Source organism: Pleurodeles waltl, chromosome 11, assembly GCF_031143425.1.
Source record: "Pleurodeles waltl isolate 20211129_DDA chromosome 11, aPleWal1.hap1.20221129, whole genome shotgun sequence".
NCBI classification, from domain to species: Eukaryota; Metazoa; Chordata; class Amphibia; order Caudata; family Salamandridae; genus Pleurodeles; species Pleurodeles waltl.
The window spans coordinates 905,558,742-905,576,772 of NC_090450.1; the positions used below are offsets into that span (position 1 = coordinate 905,558,742).

At 44.4% G+C, this 18,031-nt stretch overlaps 1 protein-coding gene across 11 annotated transcripts in view; it reads left to right on the forward strand.

Moving 5' to 3' along the window:
- The window catches only part of ATXN2 (ataxin 2), a 1,121,476-nt gene extending 1,104,735 nt beyond the window's left edge, over positions 1-16,741 (forward strand). For 8 of the 11 annotated variants that reach the window (XM_069214846.1, XM_069214840.1, XM_069214837.1 and 5 more), the window contains one exon: positions 16,160-16,741. In XM_069214846.1, coding sequence (XP_069070947.1) covers positions 16,160-16,188 — 29 coding nt within the window. In that variant the 3' untranslated portion in view covers positions 16,189-16,741. The remainder of the gene's footprint in view (positions 1-16,159) is intronic. The other 3 variants (XM_069214842.1, XM_069214843.1, XM_069214844.1) reach the window with 1 other exon arrangement.
- Positions 16,742-18,031: the final 1,290 nt, after the last annotated feature.

Sequence of the window (18,031 nt, forward strand, 5' to 3'; positions counted from 1 at the left end):
CTCTGGGTTTTCTGAAATGAGTCCACCACGAACCCCAAAAGGGTTGTCTCCCTGGAAGGAGTCAAAAGGGACTTCCGTTCGTTGAATGAAACCCAATTGTTCCAGCAAACAAATAGTCGTTTGGAGCTGATCCAACAAACAGATCAGGCATTGATCCATCAGTAGGATGTCGTCCAAGTAGATTATGAGGCAGAGGCCTTGAGCCCGAAGGTGCTCCACCACTGGTTTGAGGACCTTGGTGGAGCACCAGGGGGTGGACAATAGCCCGAATGGTAGAGAAGTGAACTCGAACACCTGGTCTCTCCACTGGAAGTGGAGGAACCTGCGGTGCGGAGGAAAGATCGGAATCGCCAAATATTCTGAAGGTCCAAACAGACCATCCAGTCATTGGACAGAAGTCCCTCAAAAGGTGCATCCCCTTCATTTTTAAGTGGCGGTAGACGAGCCATCCATTGAATTCTCTGAGGTTGATGACTGGTCTCTGTCCACTGTCCCGTTTGTCCATGAGAAAGATGTTGCTCAGGGAAGAAGGCAAAAGTCTTACCTGTTTGGGCATGAAGTGTACTTTGGACGAACCTCTGGGGTACCATCCGCGGAAGCCTCTAGTGAGGCGAAGAACTCCCACTGTCTGGTCTGCTCCTGTGGCGTCTTGGAGCCCTTTGAGGGGGCTTGAGCATAGAAGCAGCTGGTTAAGCGCCCCCTATTATGATCAGCCCCAATTAAAACTTTAGGGTGGCAGATCTTAATAGAAGTCTGCGCCTTGTCGAGCGTGGTCACCAAATCTCACTGCTGGGGTCTACTTTTAGCAAAACGGAGTGACGCCGTTCTGCTGATAGGGCGCAATTTGCATTCCCTAAGAAGATCACTGCCCGCTGCGCCCATCTGGTGAGGATATTAGGAGACACCGGGGTGCCGGAGGATTTAGCCTCCTCCACAAGGTCTAGGATTTTTGTCCGGGGCCCACTGATGTCCAGGAGTTTGGGATCACGGATATACTGGAGAAGGATGGCCATGTGTGGGTCTAGTTCTGGGGTAAGGGCCACCTTTTCTGGGAGGGAGGGTCAGGCCATTCCGCCTTCAGGCAGACATGAACCTCCTTATCTATGGACTTCCTGAGTCTGCTGACCACATATTTCGCCACCTTCTCAATGGGGGTCCTTTCCATTGAACGCGGACGAATGAGGTCCTCAGGTTCAAGCATATCTGAGGAATCCCCTGCTAGGTCATCTTTGTCAGGGGACGGGGGCCTCCTCAGAGGCAGCAGGGATATCTCCTGTCTGGGGCATAGTCAAGAAGGCATACTTCAGGCGATCAAAAGCCTCCAGATTGAGACCCATATCACTCTTGCGCATTTGCATGCACTTTTGACAGTGGCTAAGCTCGGGAAGTGGCATGCTGCCACTAGTGCCAGTAGACAGCGCTCTAAAGGTTCAATTGCTGTGACGACGGCCTGGTGGATAGAGGTGTCCACTGCCTTGCCAAACTCATTGTGTATGGGGAGGACCTGCAAGGATTCCTAGAGTATGCTGCCGTGACTTCCCTGGGGCTCAAATATGTGGAAAAAATGTGTATGCAGAGCAGTACTCTGTTGAAGTTGTGCAAGCACAAACCCCCAACACCAGAGACCCAGTTACCAATGGAGAGCTAGGCTCGCAGACCAAGAGGCAGCACTTTCTGGTAGCGCAATGGCTATTTTTGACTTTGTGCAAGCCAGTAGTGTTTTAGGCTGCGCTGAGTGCTCTGTAACATATATCAATTAGGACCCTCATTCCTGATATGTAGGGGAGTAGCGAAATCAGATTCTCGCCAGGGCCATGTGGACAGCCGTTACCACAAACAGCGGACGCTCAGCGGTGTCTGCTGTTCCCAACTCCCAACACTCTTGTGCTGGCTGCAGTACAGACCTGTAAGTAGATGGGCATCAGGCTTCCATGCGGCTTGGGTATAGAAAATGGGCACCTAGGCCAGTGGTGACACTCACATGATCTGTCAGAAGCACGCACATTGCATCCAAGCGCGTAGCCGATGCCCTCCAGCAGCCTAGCGTCTGCACCGCAATCATGCTGTGTTCCCGAGACTTCGATGCCGCCGCACAGGGGCTTTGAGGAGTTCCCTGTGTTGGAAATAGCAAGCAAATCACATGCTTATTGGAGAAAAAAGTTAAATACACAAACGATAATATCATGGTCGCAAATAAGGAAGGGTACTTATCTACTTGCAAACAGGAAAAGAAAGAGAAAGACGTTGGATGAACGTGCGGTTATCTGAAGGAACAATGGACTTCTGTTGGCTGTTTTCTTGTAGTTCTTTCCCATGGGTTGATGCGAAAGATAGTTTTTGTTGATGTTGAATCTGCTGCAAGTAAAAATAAGAAAGGAAGAGAGCATAATCCTTGCCTCCAGTTCTGACATAGAATTACATCACCTTTTTAGATAAACTAAAAGCGTCATCCAAAAACGTAGTTTTTGCTTACCTAAAAACAAAAGTGGCGGTTGAACAATCTGTTTTCTGCCGTGTATAAATTTCCTTGAATGCACCTTTTCGAGTTTAGACATTTGTTTGCTTGATATCTATTTTTATTGTACAGAAAAGAAAGGAAACGTGATACAATCAATAATAGCTTTTGTGCCATTAAAAGAATGTTTTGGCTTCACAAATGGTCAAGTTTTTTTGCAACACTTGAATATGACATAGGTAGTTTTATTATTTGTCCAAAAAAAGATAAGTAAAGGAATATAAACTTGGGAAACTAATCGAGTATTGAGACAAGGATTAGGGGGGAGTTACAATCTAGAACAGGAAGAGTAGAAAGTGGAGCTTAACCGGGCCAGTCCTTTTGGCCAATATTGTTATGTTTTGTAAGCTGCTTCTTTGCAGTCTTTGGTGGGAAGAGATCATAGAAATCAACTTTACTGTGGAATGCAGATCAAATGTAAGGCTCTAATAGCACAAGCAGAAGTGAAGGTGCAGTTCACCAGATGTGATTGATAATTGCCTAGGTAGATAATTTATATCCAACGTGCACTTATTTAAGTCATTTTAAGGCTAATTCTTTTAAAAATAATGTATTTTATTTTTTATTTCAAAAGTGTTTTATTGAGATTTCATACAATAGGAAAATTAAACAACATAAATTAAAAGAAGCAATACATTGTATGGTACCGTCAAATCAAGTTGGAACAGTAGTATAGGATATAGCATGAGGAGCCGGTCCACGTTTAGAGGATAGAAAAGTGTATTTGGTAGCAGAGGTGAAGTTTATCAGTGTGTTTTGTGACAGACCAGTTGTGAAGTTGTTGTGAATGTTTAAGGTACCTTAGCTGTAGAGGAATGAGACAGACTTAGACGAGAGAAGAAGAAGGTGATTGGAGTGAAAAGTAGGGAGTACTTGGGGAGGAGGGGCAAATAGGGAGAGGAGGGGTTGGGAGAGTGGGAAGATGAGGGGGAGGGTGGGGGAATGAGTGAATGCACAAATGATCAAGTGATCAGATGATTGTGGTTACTTAGACGAGTCAGACAACAAGTTGTCTAGTTTGCACCAGCGTTTACTACTCTTTATTGGTGTTGTCTTCAAGTATAAGTTTAGTGAGTTAGAGACAGTTCTGGTGAATTGGACCCAGGTGTCGGGGAGTAGGGTAGTTTGGATGAGTCTTTCCGTTCATTGAGGATAACGTGAAGGCCAGTTGTGGCTAGAATGTCCCATACAAGCCGGTCCTCTTTGTTTAATGCCTGTTTAATGTCAGTGGGGAGGATGCCCAGTGCAATAGAGGCTAAAGTAGGAGTCCATTTTGTTTGAAGAATTTGAGATATGGTGCTACTGATGTCCTGCCAAAACCTTTTGTTGAAGGTGCACTCCATTAGCCTGTGTTTTAAGTCTCCTGTTTTCTTCTCACAGCTCCAGCATGTGTCAGAGGATTGGAGGCCTAGTTTATAAAGTTTGACAGGAGTCCAGTGGGCCATATTGGCAATCCAATATCTGCTTTGTGCTAGTGATGGGGTTATTATGTTGGAAGTGAGCATACTCCACATAGATGGCCAGTCCGGTGAGACCTTCGGAGTGTTGTTGGAGTCAGATAGTAGCTGATGAGTGTGTGGACTGGCGTTTGGCTGGCACCGCTAGCCAAGCACCGCCAGCCAAGCGCCACCCCACGCAAACTGCCAGCCAAGCGCCACACCACCTATACCGCCAGCCAAGCGCCACCCCAAGCACACCGCCAGCCAAGCGCCACACCACCTATACCGCCAGCCAAGCACCACCCCACACACACCGCCAGCCAAACGCCCTCCCAAGCACACCGCTAGCCAAGCGCCACCCCACGCACACCGCTAGCCAAGCGCCACCCCAAGCACACCGCCAGCCAAGCGCCATCCCACGCACACTGCCAGCCAAGCGCCACACCACCTATACCGCCAGCCAAGCGCCACCCCACCGCCAGCCAAGTGCCACCCCAAGCACACCGCCAGCCAAGCGCCACCCCACGCACACCACCAGCCAAGCGCCACCCCACGCACACCACCAGCCAAGCGCCACCCCACGCACACCGCCATCACTTTTTTTTGTGTTTATAAACAACAAAGAAACCACTAACTAATTATAAAACAAGTACAAAACTAAAAACACAAAAGCTCTAACTAAATACATGACAGTAATGCCAACTGTGAAACTGAACATATGAAAATATAAAACAGGCAGTTTACGCTCACGGTATTTCCCAAAAACTTTTCCTAGTGTGCTAACTTCTAAAACAGCCGGGCACACACAGCCCAGGCTTCGAAGGGCATTCGGGGCAGTACATCCGACTCTCCCTCCGGATTGATCTCCGGGCACATACTCTGCATTTCTTTGTGGGCAAGTCTTTTTTGGGAGTGGGAGGAATGTGATCTGGAAAGTGTCGATCTTTCAATTTAGCCACTTCCTCCACCACTTTTACTCTAGAAACTCTTGCCCGTTCCACCACAATAAGGCTCTCTATCACTGACTCCTGAAATTTAACAAATGTCATCCTTGACTCAGGTGAACAATCCTGGAACACAATAAAAGCATTAAAAGTTGCCAAATGAAAGCAGCTCATTATTCCGCAAGGCACTGCACTGTCCCCTCTCAAGGTGTTTACCGACAAGCTCCCTTGGATAGCCTTTCCGGTTAGAACGGATTGTGCCACAAGCAACAGTGTCCACTCTAAACAACTGCACTCCAGTGTAGAAATTATCTACGTACAAATGGTGACCTTTGTTAAACAGTCGTCTACCAAGTTCCCACACTATTTTTTCGTTAACTCCAAAAGTGGCTGGACAACCAGGAGGGTCAATACTGGAATCCCTACCAGTGTAGACCCTGAAATTATACACATATCCTGTACTGCTTTCTGACAGCATATACAATTGAATCCCATACCGTGCCCTCTTACTAGGAATGTACTGCTTAAAAACTAAACACCCCTTGAAAAGGACCAAAGACTCGTCCACACTTATCTCTTTGCCTGGAACATAGACCTCTGAAAAACGATCTACAAAATGATCAAGGACAGGCCTAATCTTAAAAAGACGGTCACAATCAGGGTAATCTCGTCGTAAAGGCTAAAGAATTGTCTACAAAATGCAGCATACGAAGAAGAAGCAAATAGCAATTACGTGTCATAGTTGCAGGAAATATAGCCGTTGCCATCAAGGGACTAGTAGACCAATAAGAAGCCAGTGAAGGCTTCCTGATCAACCCCATCAAAAAAGTCAAACCTAAAAACTTTTTCATCTCTTCCAGATATGTGGGAACCCACTAAGTAGCTCTAGACTGAGGCCTAAGTCTGGCAGAGTTGGCCCTCAAATATTGCTCTGCATACAAATTAGTCTGCTCCACAATCTCTTCCAAAAATACATCGTCCATAAACAAGTGAAAGAAATGGACAGGCAAAAAGTTTTCCGTATTGACTCTACACCCTGGGAGACCAGTAAATGCAGGTAACTGTGGCTTCTCCATGTTTGTGGCAATCCAGGTGTCAGGTCTTCTAATGGGAAACCCTACAGCCTCAGGCTGCTGCACTCTTGGAACATCAATGTCCTCCTCTAAAACAGGTCCTTCATCTGCACTGAGAGTAGCTTCCTAATCAGAAGAATACTCTCGGACAGAAAACTCACTGCCAGAATCTCTCACTTCCTCCTCTGCCTCAGATGCAGAGTCAGTCTCGTAATCATGGTCTGAAGACGACTCAAAGAGCATGCCAACAACCTGCAGAGCGGTCACTCTGCGGCTAGCCATGATCCTCACTAACAACAAATGTATTGCCAACAACAACTAGCACTAAAATAAGTAATAAACAAAGTGTAGCTTTATCACAAAGAGTTATGTACTAAAAAACTATACCACTCACTTGCCTGAACAAGCTACTCACCAGCATCTACTCTGCACAGACACAGCAATCACCAATGATATCCCACTAAAAAGAAAAAAGCAAATTAGATATATGACAACACAAATATCATTGTGCTCAAATCTAAGGACAATTTCACACACAATACTGCGTTTAGTACACCACCTACAAACATGTCATTCATGCATGTCAACAATACTCCTTTGGAGTAAATTGCTTTCACTTACCTAAAACATGCAACTATGCAAACCGCAGGACAACTACTGCCAAAGCCACAAGGATCCACAGCAAAGGAAGCAAAAGCTTTGGGCTAGAACAAAAAGAAGAAATAAACTGTTATAATCACAAATACAAATACTTCGCCATTTGACAAACACCCCGCCACCAAGAACTTAGAAATTGTCCCTGGTGCCTAAGTGGCTTCTGCCCCACTAGGAGGCAGATGGGCCTAAAAAAAATAGGCTGATCGGCCTCCAAGGTGGACAGAAATGGCCATCACTAACGGTCCCCCTTGCCAAAGGTGCCACCCCCCCCACCCCCCCACCCCCAACATACAAAACACACACACACAGGATCCCTGGTGCCTAAGTGGATTCTGCCCCTTTGGGGGCAGATGGGCATAAAAAAATTGTCCGATCTGCCCCCAAGGAGGGCAGAAATGGCCAACAGCTCTGTGCCCCCTTTAGGGGCGACCCTTGCCAAAGGGGGCAAATGGGGGGCACCCCCAGCACTAAACAAAAAAAAGGGGGAACCAAAAATAAAAATCCCTGCTGTATTGGTGGTTTCTGCCCTCATTGGGAGCAGGTGGGCCTACAAAAATAGGCCCATTTTCCCCCAAGGGGGGCAGAGATGACCAATACGAAGTTTCCCCCCTTTGGGGGGGTGACCCTTGCCCGAGGGGTGCCCCCAAACACACACACACCTCACAATCCCTGTCGCCTAATGGGTTTCGACCCCGGGGGGGCCAGATCAGCCAAAAACATGGCCTATCTAGCCCCAGGGGGGACGAAACATATAAAAAAAATTATTGCCCCTGGGGCAGCGACCCTTGCCTAAGGGGTCGCTGCCCTGAAACAAAGAAAATCATTTCCTTGGTGTCTAGTGGCTTTCGCCCCCTCCTGAGGGCAGAAATAAGAAAACAAATTAGCCCCCAATGGGAGCGACCCTTGCCTAAGGGGTCATTCCCTAAAATGCATGCCCAACATAATTTCCCTGGTGTCCAGTGGTTTTCGGCCCCCGGGGGCAGATCGGCCAAAAAATCAGCTGATCTGCCCCCAGGGGAGGGGTCCAAAAAAGGAAAATAATGGCCCCCAATGGGAGCGACCCTTGCCCAAGGGGCTCGCCCCCAAAACTAACACCAAAACGAAATCCCTGGTGCCTAGTGGGGATTCCTGCTCCACGATCGCGGGCCCCACCTGCGATCGTGGAGCAGGAATCCACTGAAAACAGGCACAGGGGGAAAGGAAAAACCCTTTCCTTTCCCCCATGTCTGTTTGCCCCCCAACCCCCAAAGAGGGAAGGACTTACCTGTAAGTCCTTTCCCCCCGACGCGCTGGAAGCAAATGGCTTCCAGCGCGTCCCTCAACAATAGTTAATGACGTTGGCGCGATGTGAGCGCGCTGACGTCATCTGATTGCCGAGGGGGGGATCGGGGGTGGAAGGGGAAGGGATTCCCCTTCCATCCACGACTGGGGGGTGTGGGTGGGGGGCCCATGAGGGCAGGACGAGGTGATCTCGTCCAAGGCACCCGGGAACCGGTGCCTTGGACAAGACCTCGTCCAAGGCATCCTACGGGTTAAGAGGAAGGAGAGCTTTGGGCACCAACACGTTTTTATTTACAAATTAAGCACTGATTTAGACCCTTGACATTAAGGGAGAGTATTGTTATGTTCTGCATTTTTGTGGGAAGTGAGTCTTCTCGTTGGTGTAACCAGCTAAATGCCAATTATTGTTTGCCGGTGAGGTGGGGGCAGTAGGAGGGGTGGCTGGCTGGGTTTGAAGGGACAGCATGGGTGAAGGGAAGTGGAATCGGTGAGAGAGGAAGGGGAGGGTGTAGCGTGGAGGGAAAGGAGATAAGAGTAGCACAGGACAGGAGGATATATACTAAAGGTAAAAGGAAAATGATAGTATAGTGAATGATTAAATATTTGTGACCAGAATCTAGATACCTTGGAGTGGTATCTGCCAAAATCTGAGGAGAGGCGGTGGTGGCCATGGGTGGTCAAGCCTGGGTCTGAAGTGCAGTCTTGCCACGCCCTGTATAGAATGGGGTGTGTATTAAGTGTCACAGCAGTGTCTAAGTATGGTATGCTTACCTATATTGTATGGTGGCTGGAGTGCCTGGCATTGTTTCCATTGTGGTGCCTAGTGAGTTATTTGCCATTTCGTGGGAGTGGATAATAATGTGTATTCTGTTGTTTATATTAATGTATGTGCAGGTACAGTAGTTGTAGTATATATAGAAAGTGTAATATTTTTAGCGAGTGAGGTGGCTATTTGTGGGATGGGTGTTAGTTTGTGAGACATGTCATTATTTCTGCTGAGTTAAGTTTTTTTGTGTCAGCAGTTAATGTTGTGAAAAATGGTATTCAGTGTATTTCATAATTATGGAGTACAATATACAGTTTGCAGTACATTTTCAACTTACTGTCATTATAGTGCTACAATAATACCAACATAATGTCAATGTAGAGCCAACAAAGTTTCAACAAGTTATCAGTGAGGTGTCTACCTAGAACCACAAATTATCAACCTAGTGCCAACATAATATTCACTTAGTGCCAGCATATTCTCAACGAAGATTCAGCAGATATGAAAGTTAGTCGGTCAAGTGACCCGAGGTTACTGTAATGCAGGTAGTACAGGCAAGCATTAGGGATTTTTGTATTGGCCAATCTGTGGGTCAAAACGTACTTTCGATAACAATTGGACAACAGCTAAGTACCCATTGGATGGCACTAGATTTGTATGATATTATCAGTGTGAGGCTGGTATCAATATTATTTAATGTCAATATGAGTTTTGATAAATCTAAATTATGTTGAGAGAGAGAAGATGAAACATTGCAATAAATCCGTGTAGGAATCTGGCCTGGTGTGTGGTGAGTACGTAAGGTACTTACACCTTATACCAGGTCCAGGTATCCCCTCTAAGTGAATTGTAGGCAGTGTCTAGAAGCCAAGCTCTCTAGAGGTAGATGGGGATGAGTAGCCATGGTTTGTCTAGGAGACTTGCAAAACTCATGCAGTACCACTGTAGTCACACAGCACTTACACAGATGAAAGAAAACACTCAGTTGTACGTAAATAAAGGTACTTTATTTTTGGAACACAATACCACAAAGTACTAGAAGGGCAACCCTCGAATAGGACGTAAGTAATACACTAATTATATACCCTAGTAATCACAACTAGGCATAGAAAAGGTTAGAAAATAGTGCTAATAGCAATAACCAATAGTGACCCCAGGGGAGCCCAAACCATATACTAAAAAAATGTAATGCGAACACAGAACCCTCACCTAGGTAAGTGGAATGTGTAGAGGGGAGCTGGGGGTACTAGAAACCCACAGAGGTAAGTAACACAATACCCCCCCACCAACCAGGAAAGCAGGAGTAAATCACTGGATTTTCAACAGAAGACACCCAGACAAGAGTGGGATCTCCCAAGCTATATTTCATGCCCAGTGGTAGAAAAAATGCAATGGTCCAATATAAGAGTGTATTAAAATCTCTGACCAAAACAATATGGCATGACATTTTATATGATTCCATAAACAATTTTGTCACGGCAGAGTCTCTGAAGAGCCACCCCTACTGCTGCTATTATAGATGTTCAAAAGGTTTATTATTAAACCTGAATGCAGGTGCAAGTTGATGCCAAGTATGTCCAAAGAATTTATATTTAACTGTTGGATTTTGCTTTTTATGGAAATTTTAATCCATATAATATGCCCTCCATGTGGTCTGCCAGTTCCACTATAAGACACTTTAGGAAAAAAGGTCCTATAACATGATCTCTGAATAGGAAAGATAGACCATGCCTCCTGGAAAATGCAAACAAAATATTGAGCTATAAAAATCCCCTATTCTGGGATGTAAAGTTTGGATTTTATCCCTGCTACTACATTCCAGGCTAAAATAACCACGTTACACATCTCTCTGCTTTGTACCGTATGAGGTTCGCCTTTCATTTGCATATGGACGATATCCATACTGCTAATGGGCACCTGAATATCATTATCTTTAATTGCACGTCTTGGCTGACTGATCGACGCTAGTTACTTCATCGGCAGCCGACAGAGTAGATGCCTGTGGCTGTTCCTCATTCCTTTCTGCCAGTCAATCTTCCTTATCAGGTCTAGACCGACTTTTCTTGTTCTGAGGGGCTGTATTAAAACTAAATAGATGAACGATTCGGTGGGATTGTGCGTAGATCAAAGGATACTAGACCCTCAGCTAGTCTTCTGTCTTTAAATAGTAGCTCGATACAGTCTGAATTACTCGATCCTATGAGGAGGAGCTATATCTCCTAGCTTTGCTAATGAGGGAGTCTTCAATCTCTCTGCTGTGGGATTGGAGTCCGGGCACATTCACCATAAAAACACTCTACCTTCCCTAATGTCACGTAGGGAATTCGCAGAATTGTTATCCTGCTCACATTGTTTTGTAGGTTCCACCATACTTTTCAAACTTGCTCTGTACAAACGTCCCTTAAAAAATCTATCAGTTGTTAAATATGTTAATTTACCTGCCCCTTAAACCAGCCCATACATTCATTCCTAGGCACAAATGTGTGTTCGTACATTGTCGTACCATGCCTAAGATTTCCATGGGAATAATTAGACATGGTAGGCCGTCCCATACCCACTCCCTCTGGCCACAAGAGGAGCATTCCATAGAACATCATTTTTGGCCATCTCGCACTGCTCCTTATGTTCTCCCATGCAATATTTAGTCTCTCTTAGCTACCTTAAGTCAGCCAGGATCGCACTTACAGTCCCAGCAAGGCTCCTTACTAAAGTTTTAGTTTAAGAATGCCATTCCTTAGATCTTGTTGCTATTTAACATTACTAGACCCTTCTCAAGGTACTTAATTGTTGATTTCAGAGCATGGGTTAGCGGGTCAGGATAATGTCTCTCTTCATCATCATTTAATACTGCAAACCTGTTTTTGCACAAGATGTTAAATTAAAAGGGCAGGTTGGGGGCGGTGGGGAGGAGGGTAGGGGGTAATGACACAAGAGCACTCCTCAGGTCACAACCCCGACTGGGTTTTTCTGTAATGGGCGATGTTCCAGTGCCGTGCCCCCATTACTAGCTTCAGGTGCTGGTGCGGGTTTTTGATTTCCTTTTTACTTCGAACATGTGTGTTACTTCAGGGTGTTTCCTGGAAGGTTTCCCTTTATCCTTTCCTGGCTTAACCATAAGCTCTACCACCTATGTTAGAGTGTCAGTTCGATCTGCTGTATATTTCTCAGGCACCTCTGGCATTTATTTCTTTGGGTTGGACAGCCCCTGCAGTGTTTCCATTGCCTTTCGTTTGCCCATGCTAGTTAATTAAAACAAATAAAAAACGAACCAGGCCTTGAGTGTATAACAACGTGTAACAAAGGAAAGCTGCGATATAGTTGCAAAGTAGTTAGAAAGAGGTCTGCCGTACCAGAAACTGAGGGTAGAATGAAGCACTGGCTTAAGTTTCAGTGGATACATTTACTGACTTACCGCCACTGGCAGTGACTGGTGAAGGCGAGTTTGCCGTTGGCCCAGGGGCAGTGGTTGAAGACAATGCACTTCATAGCGCCAGCAGCTTTCAGAACCCTCCTTCTCCTACTCAGTCCCTTCTAAACAGGAAAGATTCTGGAGCCATTAGCCCCTGCAGCCCGAAATTGTGAGTGTCCAGCAGCTTTCAGGGCCATCCTCTTCCTTCTGAACACCTCCTGCTCACGAAGGATTTTGGGAAATATAGTCCCTGCAGCCCCAAATGGTTAGTGTGTGCACAGAAAGTATTTTCTGGTTGTGTTAACATTAGATGTTCAGGGTCCAGCTTTTTTATCCTCTTGCTCTTTGGTTTTACAAAGGCGTTGTGAGTGGCCGAGTTTCTTTGCTTGCATGACCAGCTCTGCCTCCTTCACCTAGTACTGAATTTTGGATTCGCCCAGAGCATCTCCAGGTCAAACCAGCGTGGAGAATTCAGTTCATTGGAGCTAACTTTAACTTCTTGGTTATGAGGGTTTAACATATAATGGAGTTGATTGCTTATCTTACACTAGACAGAAGATTAATGACTAATAACCAAGGTTGTTTGCTCGCTATGCATCTTGCATTGTGCTTGCTGGTCGTGATATTGCTGCAGTGGTGATAGTCATGGTCATCTTAAGATTGTGTACAGAGTTCGCACAATATTTGCCAAGCGCTGAACTGGTAATTTTAAGAGAAAACCTGTTCAGGGTTTGAATTTGGCTCCTCTGAATTATCATTTATTTAGTGACAGATGTGTCCTTGACAAGAGCAGGAGCATACCTGACGTAAAGAAACGTGAATTTCAGTGGACACTGACCAACAGTAGCCTTTCTCATTAAACCTTTATAGTTGTGTGTGTTCTCGGCAGTGGTCGCTTTCCTTTCTTGGGTGCAGGACAGTCTTTTGCTCGCATTACCAAGCAAAACTACTGCAAGGCAGAATGTTGACGTGGGCTTTATGAAATGAAAATATGGAGAAATGCTATCATGGTGTGGCGTTGGACTGTACTCAGGAGGCCTTGATGTTCAAGCTCATTAAGTACTCTGTGGAGGATGTCTTGCAATAAATACTCTGACCACTCTGACCGTCGTGACCATCGTGGTGAATTCACAATTGCAGAGCAGTTAGGTTTTGTAGTTCGCGTGATCACACTTTCCGCATATTTATCTGTGATACTTTGTGTACAGGTTTGGAGGTTGTAAGTGTAAGTGATCGTTTTCTTCCACTTTTTGAAGAATCTGGATGAATCTTCTTTTGAGATTGCTTTGATTGTCCAGGTCCTGGACAGATTAGTAAACCGGTTTCGGCCTGCACTTCACATTACAGTACAGTGGTGTACATGTACGTGCACATTTTATGGTTCCACCATTTGTGAGCCTCATAGTTGTATTGTTAAATGTTTGATCTTTAATCTTTTTAGCGACAGTGAGATACATTCTTTATCTATACACAAGGTGTTCAGTTAGATCAGTCGATCCATTTGTTGACTTTTTCCTTCCCTTTCCGAAGCAGAGAAGAGGCTCCATGTGTTTGACTGCGATCTTTATCATTACATCTCCTGGACTGATGGCTGTATAGTGCAGAATATTTTATTGTTTGTCATAGTGCTTCAAAATATGGCGTAGATGTCGCTAAGGGTGTTTGTTAAAGGGTGTTGGGGGGTGTAACGGGCGGGAACCCGCAGCCTTAAAAAAAAAAAATAATAATCCCGAAAGGCAACCATAATAAATGCAATTTCCTACAAAGGGGACTTTCATCAGGTTGGTTTTGTCGACTTGGTGAAAGCTATTCTTAATCTATCAATCTGCTTTTGTATGATTAAAATTTTTCTTCCACCCACTACCACATACAGCTAAGGTCGTCCTAGTTCAGCCACTGCCTAACGTCACTGTGAGTGTGCATTATTCCCTTTCACATGGAATACATTCACTTACAAAGCCGTTCTTGTAGGTGACAGGGCCTACTATGGTATTGTGTACTTTTTGAGGCCAAAAAAATAAGATGGATGTGGGTCTGGCAACTTCCCCAACAATAATCTGTTGCAAAACCATGACAAAACAACAGTCAATAAATCCAAAAGGCTAGCAGCAAATGCTCTTTGATAGAGGTGCTTTCACATGAGATTTGGCGAGCCACCAGCTGATCTTTTCACTGTGCATCTTAAAGACAATATAAATTATGCTAGGGCTGAAGCCTCGTTGGGAGCTCATTAATTCAGCATGATATGGGTCACTGGATCTCTGCCTGCTTATTTGATCTCCTTCCGAATGTATTAGGTGTGCTGAGTGATATTTCAGACCTAAGAATCTGCAGAGTTAAGATATCCATTAAAGAGGGAGGGAGGATGGATGGGGCTATATGGAGAGAGTGTGGGGGCAACACGAACAATGGAGGCAGGGTGTTGGGAGAAATACGGACAATGGAGGGAGGGGATTGGGACAAATACGAATAATGGAGGTAAGGCGGCTGAAAGGAAATACGGACAAAGGAGAGAGAGTGTGGGGACAGCACTGACAACAGGGAAGAGTGAGTTAGGGGCAGCACAGACTATGGAGAGGAGGCTGGTGGAGTGCTACATGGACAGTGGAGGAAGGGCCGGTTAGGGGCGCATCATGAGCAATGGAGACGGTGAGCAGAAGGGGCTGGAGCAAGTAGGTGGGCAACAGCAGGTTGAAGGTAGGGGCTTGGGGGAAGCAGACAGACAGCGGAGGGTCAGCCGGTGGGATGAACACACAGGGAGGAGTAGTGCAAGAGGGAGACAACTGAAAATCACCAACTCTGATAGAGTGCTTAAACACAAAGAAAAAAGTAGCAACTAAAAAATGAGCAGTGGAAGGACATAAGTAAAGTGTCCATGCTCTAGAAGAGAGGCATAAACACATAATGGAGATAAGCCTGAGGCAGCTCACCAGTAAGGTGTAAGTTAATGAGTGACAATGAAGTCAGCCATTGGTAAGCAATGGGCTGTCGCTAAGCCCCACAAAAGTCTGACAAGAGAGCAAATGCTGTGTTTTGAGCGAGACCCAAACACAGTGATGGTTCCATAGAATCCATGTTGAGTCCTTCTATACAAATATTACCTCTTTCTTTCTTTCCAGGAAACTATTTGACCACAATAACTGATCAAATTTAATATCAAGTGTAGTAAGCTAGTGACAGTAAGTTGGAAAAGGGTTATTCTTGTGTAGCTGCAATAAATGTGCATTTTGTGATGTAAATCTTACCATGTCGGTAAACTTGCATACAGACCAGGTCTGCCTCTTACTATGTAAAGAGCTTCGTTGCCTTTTCTGGGACAGTTCCATACTGTAAAAGTATTCTGATAAAATAAAAATACAGTTGATGGGAGTAGATATAGCTCTTGAAAACAACCTTAAAGAATATCCTTTAAGCGTGATTTCTTACATTATTTTTATTGCCATGTTGAAGAATGAACCCCTTTGAGACTGATGTTGAAGGAGTACGCAACAAGTTCTGAAAAAGAAAGCGCACGCTGAAAGAAACCCAGAAAACCTTAGAGATCCTGCTAAGTAAAGGGTCTGAAGGCATCAGTGGCAGAAAGTCCATCCTGAGGAGAAAAAACCTGAGGATAAAGGGTAGGGACTTGCATTGCGAGCGCAGTAGGGCGTTTTGCGCAGCGTTTAGAAATAATGCTATTTTGGCACAGTCCCGGAGTCACACCGAGGCAGCCAGGAGACAAATGTAGTCTAAATGCTACGTGTCGGCATTAACTGACGATTACAAGAGTAGCTAATTCACCCAACGTACAGATGGAAAATTGTGAAATGAATAAGCTTCTCATACTGGTTAGAAACTGAAAGACTCGAGTGTAAAAACCATCACGCGAACTGAGAAGCATCAAGAAAATAATTGAAATAAAAATGCATGAAATGAAAGCAAGTTAAAATTGTGGACATTATTATATTATATAAACGGAACAACAAGAAATGATAAATTATTTTCACTACCTTTTAATGAATTAATTTTCAGAATATAAACATAACATCGCATTGCTGTCATTTAACTACAAAATAAACTTGTTTTTCTTTTACAGTGCAAGCCCACCATCAACAGCAGTTGTAAAGCGGAGCTGAAGATACTGAAAGGCTGGATACCTTTTTGTAGGCCAAAAACCCTTCCTTCTGCTTCTATCAACTGGAGGCACAGACAATTAGAATTTGTTAATTTTAATAAAAGTATTGATTTCTGGTAACATCCAATAGGAATGCTGACAGTTCATCTTGCAGTGGGAAAGATTCAGACTGAGTAAAGGCATGTAGGACCTTGTGGGCAATTCAAATAATTCCGTGCACTGTATCAGTCCTGCAAGTGCCCCAACACTGCTTGCTGATAACTGGAAGTTATTTATTTTTTAATGACCCTTCTGAGTTATGAACTCATCAGCTAGCAAAAGAAGTAACAAGAGTGATTCTTGCTGCTATTACCGCTAAACAAATCAAGACTTGGAGATCCCTTTTACTTCTAACTAAACTTGAAACAGGTTCCGTAAAAATGCTGATCATCAAACTGATGGAATATTATTTATGAATCAGGTTTGATGAGGAGATTGCTGTCACCAGACAGTGATGTAACTTTTAAGTTAAAAAAAAAAAAACTTTTACTTTGTAGATAATATAAAATAAAACGTAAAAAAAATAAAAAAATAAAAAAGTTTTAAAAACTGAACTTTTGTGTCTGTTATGTTGCCTAAAAGTGGTCATAGGAGATCACAAGGTGGGAGACCGCTTGCATCACGTTTTACCCTATCTCCCCCTCCTCCCCCTCCCCCAATACTGTCATCATTCTGCATGTGTGCATGCCAGTGCTCTGAGTCCTAAGCTATGGTCGTTTCCCTTGCACTCCCCGAGGACACTTGCTGTTTCCTATATCATCAATGAAGTAGGTAGAACAGTTTTAGTCCGTAGGTATAGCAGTTATTGTTGTCTCAAATTGATTGATCAGGGTGAAGTCGAGCAAGCATCTGGTTTGGATGTCGTTGGCAACAGCTTTGGCCTCCACTGATTATACCTTGGTGGAAGAGGGAGGTAAAATGTCTGGCCTCAAGCGAACAAGTTCTGAGGCGACTAGGTCTTTCACCATTGGAAAGAAGTTGATGTGAAAGCTGCAAAGACAACAATTAAGGGAAAGCAGGGATAGCATGAAGCAAAATGGAATATGCATATGGGCAACTTTGGAGAGGAGTGGCTTGCTCTACAGAGGGGAATTTGTTGCCTCCTTTGTTCTCAAAGTAATGTGTTTTGATTTGATTGGAGTTCCTAAGCCAATTAGGGATGATGGTTTTTAAATGTACTAGTTGTCTATCCTTGCCCCTGGCCTGTGTACTCTTTGGCGGTTCTCCTTGATTTCTATCTGGAACGTACCCTAAAGCTGTATATAAGTAATGTGTCAGGGCAGGAGCTATGCATTGCTTGACAAACAATCAAAACAAGAGAATGGGACCGTAGAGAGAGAAAACCAATAAAATAAATAAGACTTTGGAAGATTTAAATTTCTTACAATGCAGAGATACAGTGGAGAGAGTGAGAGAATTATGTTGATGGCTGCATTGAGAGAAAAATAAGACGAAAAGGGGAGTAAATGTTGGATGGGAATTGCCAGAGTTATCTAAGAGGCACAGGTAGAATATAAGTATGGCTGTCGAAGGAGATAAGTTAAAAAAGATATGAGGACACTTGGCTATGGATGAACTTTAAGACTGCACAAAGAAAGTAGTTCTTGAGGCCGAAAGGGAAAGGTAAGGAACTAAGAAAGTGGGGCTCTTGACTACAGAGAATTCAAACTAAAACTGACAGGAAGAATGGCAGAGAAGATGGAAGATGGTTAGAATAAGGAGTGCAGGCTTTTGTAGCAAGGAAAGTAGCTCTGAAAAATATGTAAATGTTATATAGTTGATAGTATGGAAGGC